Consider the following 6,514-nt stretch of genomic DNA (forward strand, 5'->3'; position numbering starts at 1 on the left):
TCTAATCTCAGAAGTCCCACTTCCCATCCAGCTCCCTGCTTGTGGCCTGGGAAAGCAGTCAAGGATGGCCCAAAGCCTTGGGACCTTGCACCCGTGTGGGAGACCCGGAAGAAGCTCCTGGTCCCGGCTTCGGGTTGGCTCTGCACTGGCCGTTGTGATCATTTGGGGAGTGATTCCTCAGACAGAAGATCTTCCTTTCTGTCTTTTCTCCTCTGTGTGTATCTGACTTTGCAATAACAATAAACAAATCTTTTAAAAAAATGTATGGATCAAGGCTATTCCTAAAATTATATTATTCTCATTTGCAACCTAGACTTCTTTCCAGTGGAATGTGGTTGTGTATCAACTTTGCTCTTTGAAATTTTGTAGTTGTAGGAGTGTCCTGTAAGAGCCTCATCCATCTTATGTATGTGGCAAAGGTGGCATTATTTCATTTTCCTGTTTCTGAACTTTGTTATTTCCAGTTGCATTAGTTTGCAGCTGTATGACTAAGTTCTGGCCAAAGACCCTTAAACTATTTTACACATAGTTTTCAGCTTTGTCTTTTTGTTTGATCACTGCATGTTTAGTAGAAGTTCAATTTTCACCACATTGTGACTTAAATTTTTAGTGACCACATTTTTAAAAAAGTAAAAATAAGAAGGTGAATTTTAACAATTTTAATATAATTAACTGACTCCATCAAACACATCATTGAACATTCATCAACATAAAAAAATAACAAAGTTTTTATATTTAAAAATGTTAAGGCTTTGAAATACACTACATATTTTACATTTATAGTGCCATTTGATCGTGACTTCAACACCTGTTGGCCTGCAGTGAAATGGGTTAGGAACAGAGCCAGGCTGGGCTAACTGATGTTACCCACTGGTGCATGTATGAGCCAGAGTAAGTGCAGGCAGACTGGGCTTTGCTGCAGCATCAGCTGGCAAATACTTTAACTAGGGGCAGATCCTGTCAACATAGGATGCAGAAACACCTGGAAAGAATAAGACCTGGGACTGAGAGAGGGCCAGTTAGGGAAACTGTGGGCACCTCTCTGATGGGTTGCAACTGCTACCGGTGAGAATAAGAACCAGGTCTAGGGGCTAGCCTGGTTAGATAGGCAATGACACCTGCTTGCCTGAGTATGGGCTGGATAGTGGGGCGAGTTCGGTTGAACTAGGCTCCAATATCCATTGATTTGTATGAAAGCGAAATGAAACGTGGGACAGACTCGACCAGTATGCTGCACATACTGGCAAGCACAAAAACCAGGGCTGAGGGTAGGCCTTGTGAGGATTATTGGGGTCACTCCAACTAGGTTGCAGCTCCTGCTGGAGTATGTAAAGTCCAAGTGTGTTGTGGGCAGAGCTGGACTGGCCACAGAATTCATTTGATTATGTAAGATACAGAGCTGGAAACAGAACTGACCCAGCAATTACAACTACCAGGATGTGCATTGGCAGATGTGAAGGGGCGGGGTTGGACAGAACTGGACCCCATACTGGCAAGCACACACAAAAGTCAAGTCTGGGATCACTTCAGAAGAATTTTTTTGGGGGACACCTCTGACTGAATTGCTGGACTCGGAACTCCAATCGTGGGGAGAATCGTGGGATATGTGGTCAGACCGTCAAGTGCCAGTGTCAGAACTGGGGCCTCTTCAGTGCCCTAGATGGAGCAGTGGATAGAATACCCAGATGTACATGGAGGATTTGGCAGTCCATTGGAGCTGCATAGGACATCTGGTACCAGAACAAAGGAAGGAGAACAGAACAATTGCTCAACTACCCCCACCAAACTTGGAGGCAAATCTCTTGGTGGATGGAGACTCTAAGTGGACTAAGTTAGCCAATGGACCTTGGAAGGATTTCCTTATCCTTGGATCAGTGAGATTGACAGCATTTCAGAACCACTTGAGCAGAACCTTTAGAGCATGCTCCACACTAGGGACCCTGAAATACCACTGAGTGTCCCCATCCTTGGGTGTTGAGGAAGCTGGGTGTGACTTCTCTCCTTATCTCTCCCCTCCTTCCAAATTCAGGAAGAAGAAAAAGAGAATTTGGAAACAATGGTCTCAGCTATGTTCCCCTGATCCTTGACCCTTTCCACCCTAAGAACTATGTAAACATCATCAAAATAAATTTTTAGAATTAATTAGCTTGTTAATAATTAGCTTATTTGAGGAGAGAGAGACAGAGTCTCCATCTACTGGTTCACTTCTCCAGTGATTATAACAACCAGGAATGGCTCAAACTCAAGCTAAGATCTTTGAACTCAGTTCAGTCCTTCCATGTGGGTGGCAAGAACTCAATTACTTGTTGCCTTCCAGAATCTGCATTGGCAGGAAGCTGGAGCCAAGAGCTAGAGTTGGAGACTGAATCCAGGCACTCTAATGTGGACTGTGAGCTGGCTACATAACCATGAGACTAAATACCCATCCTGAAATTTATCCATTAATTCCATGGTTTGACAAACTTTTTGAAGTACATTTGTGTATATTCCCTTTTCTTATCTTCTTCTCCAAGCAAGATAAAAGCAAAAACAAAAATCAACTTTCCTTTTTACTGTCACCATTCAAGGGGGAAGAAATGAGCAATGGATTTTATTGCATATGAGTGTGAGAAACTGTTAGAGCCAGCTTCCAATGGATTTCCTGTAATAGGATGATTTAAAAAAAAGGCTATGGAAATCAAGATGTAGGATCATAAAATGACACTGAGGAGAGGAAGCTGGAGAAGTTAATTTCTGAATTTGGGTAGGTAAAAGAAGTTGAGAAAAGTCCCGGACCTCTGGGTGGGCCTAGAGAAAGTAGGAGTATGAAGGAGACAAAGGTGAGTTTCTAGAAACCTCCAAAAATAAGGGGAGGCAGCACACAGGGCCACAAGGATGGAAGTGGTTGCTGTGACTTGCAATTTGACACTAGTCTATAATTGAATATGATTCAGCTTTTATTCTCCTTGGGCTGAATTTGTTTCAGCTTCGTATTTGTTTTGGATTGGAAGCATAGGTAGGACTCAAATCCAGGGACTCTGATAAAAGATGTGAATGTTTCAAGCTGTGTCTTAACTCATGTATCAGGTGTCCACCTTTACTGTATTCCTAATAAAAAAATAAGGAAACAAATTTCTTCACACAATTTATTTCTTCAGAGTGATTTTATTTAAAAAATTCAGCAGAATAGAGAGTTAGACTTGGCCACTCTTTTGTGGAACCTCAGTGATTTATAAAATTTAAGTTAATAAATATGAAAGTAAGTTTGGTGTGTTTAGCCATGTCATGCACTTTCAACAGATAAAGAAGAGAAAGCTGTCTGTATGGAGTAGTCATTTAATTCTATCTAAGATTTCTAAACAGACATCCATAGATATCAGACCTGATAACTACTCTTTCATCTTTCTTCAAAGGCTGAAGAAACATAAATAGATATATAAATAGCTCATATAAATATGTTTTATCTTTTAAATAATAAAATTTTAAGTCTTGAATCTCATCTGTTTAAAGAAGGAGTGCAAAGTAAGGGAAGCAATTCATTAAGACAAAATTTCAAGACCTAAAGTTATCTCAAGACGTATTAAATACATAAATAACCGAAACCCTTAGAAAGCAAACAAGAAACAAATTGGTATACAGTCTGTACCTTCCTTTCTAGGGAGAGGAAAAATAATTCATATCCCATTTCAGGACTGAAGCATTGCCTGTGGAATTCAATTGGATGAACAGTTTTAAGAACCTAGTGAATTTGGCTAACAATGGGACTGGGTTTTTGAAGAATGAAAGTTCCTGAGCATCTTGAAAGTATAACTGCTACAGGCAGTTTTGGGTCTGGCTCCATGATCTTAGGCAATTTGGCGAACCATGGGGGTGACGCAGGTACATCCAACGGCCACCAGCATCTTCTCCAGCCGGAAGGAGTTGGGGCAGTGCTGGGACTCCCTTCGTAGGACCAGGATCTCTTGTTGGATGAGGACAGAGTTCATGTGTGGGTTCACCTTCCCCTCAGCATTGACACAGCCCAAGTGGCGGCACCTGGCCTCCCAGATCACAGAGGGGTATCTCTCAGGATCCTCGTTGCGGCTGCAGGGGAGACAAAACACAAGAGGAAAGTAAATTCTCCGTACTAAAGAAGGATATTTAATAAGAATAAGCGAAGGGGGATACATTTAAAGGATCGCAAAAATTCTGGACTGAAGAACTTTGAGGGAAAATGTGGGTTTTTTAAACACAAATGTGTTACAGTCTTTTTTTGTTTTTAGTTTCTTGGAAGAATGAGCAAAATAAGAGAGTATGGAAAGGCCATGAACCTGACACAAAGGTTAGTTTTTTAGGGTACATCTGAGAGAGAGAGACAGACAGACAGACAGACAGACAGACTGAGGATAGATTAGATTAGAATCATTTGGGAACAAGATAGCTGTTTATCTGATTAGATAAAGTCAATTTTTGAAAGAGAGAGTGCATCAAAATTTTGTTAAGGGACAGAACCTAACACTGGTGTTCATGTCTGGAAAAAAGTCCTGAAGTCCACAACCTTCACAGCCTTCTTTCTCCTCCCTTGTTTCTATGAATAATTTGCTTTGACTTTTTATTTGATTTAACTATTTTTAGCACTGCAGGGAGGAGTCAAAATTCTATGAAGGGAATCTGTAAATACCATAGAAGTGATACTTGTTTCATAAAGTTAAATAATCAGAGTGTATCTCATATGGGGTCTAAATAGTATACTAGATACAATGCAGGTTTTAAGTGTGCTGGAATTACATACCAAGATCTAACTCAGGAAGCAGAAGCACCCCCAACATAATACTCCTTTCACCACGATTCTAGCTGTATTTTTTTCAGTGTTATCAAGGCAAGACACAAAATTCCTGGGTCACTAATTTTCAGAAAGTGAATAGTAGTAGTTCTGATATAATTCAAGATTTGATCCCTTATAAGAAACCTCTTTTTATATGTTTTGGTATAAATCAACTGTAGACTTGGGATCTCATAAATCCTAGAATAATGACTATCATTAGTTGGGGTGCAATTTTTGTGTTAGTCATGATGATATCTAGCAGGACAGGTGTTCCAATGGGGAAAGAGTTGTTCTGTGCTCTGTTAAATCTGTAGAATGAAAGTTTGAGAATCCTTGCTCTGCACAATATCCCTTGCCTGATGACTCTCCAAGAAATAAGATCACCCTCAAAATCAGGAAATTGGCATTCAGATGCACAAGAGTATACAGGTTTTTCTGGGACCCTTACGTACTGCAGATTCCAAGGTGAGGTAGATCGGTTGTAGTAGTCTGAGGGCCTTCTGGAATTTCTGCTCTGGTTAAGGATGCTCAGGTTGACTTTTACATTCTGGGGGAAGCTATTGTCTTCAGCATTTGGACATCCTGGGTTTTGTGGCATTGCTACTCCAACCTTCACTGTAGCCTTCAAACATAGCAGCAGTAGCAGCAACTGCAGCTAAATAGAAAAGGAGAGGGAGGTGGGAGACAAGATTAGTGTGTGGTTTTATATGACAGTTTATTTTTGATTATGATTATATTGTTAATCATAGGACATATTACATCTGTTGGCCAATCTGTAACAAGTTTTTAGATTATATAGATAAAAAATAGGTTATCTGACCAGAAACAATGATAGGATTATGGAGTTCTGTTATTTATTTTTCCCAAGCAGTTTTCAATATTCTTCCTTTGTCCTAGGAAGGACACATCATACATTGTATACCAGTAAATAAAAACTTCAAGTCATGCTATGTTGTAAGATTGTTAGCACATTCATCACCAACAGTTCTGTGGGAAAATAATGACCTCACATTTCTAGGGGAAATTTCCTTCTGCATGTTCTCGGGCTCAGTGTTCTGGGGAATCTGTGTGAAGTGCATCTTGGAACAAAAGGCTGTAGAAGATCCAAATGTTCTCAGTATTCATGTTAGAAATGATGGTGGTCAGCATTGCCCACCCATTTTCTAACTAATTAAAAGACCACCAATGGGGAACTTCTTACCTGTAGGTCCCCACCCAACAAGGAGGGGTCAAGAAAGGCTTAAAATCCCAAGACCCGGGCCCGGCGGTGTGGCCTAGCGGCTAAAGTCCTCGCCTTCCACGTGCCGGGATCCCATATAGGCACTGGTTCTAATCCCGGTGGCTCCACTTCCCATCCAGCTCCCTGCTTGTGGCCTGGGAAGGCAGTTGAGGACGGCCCAATGCGTTGGGACACTGCACCCGCGTGGGAGACCAGGAAGAGGTTCCTGGTTCCAGCATTGGATCGGCGCGCACCGGCCAGTTGCGGCTCACTTGGGGAGTGAGACACCGGACGGAAGATCTTCCTCTCTGTCTCTCCTCCTCTCTGTATATCTGGCTTTCCAATAATAATAAAATCTTTAAAAAAAAAATCCCAAGACCCTTTCTCAAACCTTTGGTGTCTCTCCCTCCTCTTTCGAGAGGCACCCCGCCTCCTGGTTTTCTCTGCGGAAGTGCTTCCCTTCCCTCTCCCTTCCCTGCTCACCTGGTCCCATTGCAAAGAAACTTTTCTGT

The 6,514-nt window shown here is 41.5% G+C and overlaps 1 protein-coding gene across 1 annotated transcript; it reads right to left on the reverse strand.

Moving 5' to 3' along the window:
- Positions 1-3,824: 3,824 nt before the first annotated feature.
- IL17A (interleukin 17A) lies at positions 3,825-5,465 on the reverse strand (the record flags this gene model as incomplete). The annotated part of the gene is given in 2 exon segments (XM_004590436.4): positions 3,825-4,062; positions 5,236-5,465. Coding segments are annotated over 2 exon segments (468 nt in total), but the record flags the coding sequence as incomplete, so codon positions are not given.
- Positions 5,466-6,514: the final 1,049 nt, after the last annotated feature.

Source organism: Ochotona princeps, chromosome 1 (genome assembly GCF_030435755.1).
Source record: "Ochotona princeps isolate mOchPri1 chromosome 1, mOchPri1.hap1, whole genome shotgun sequence".
Lineage (NCBI taxonomy): Eukaryota > Metazoa > Chordata > Mammalia > Lagomorpha > Ochotonidae > Ochotona > Ochotona princeps.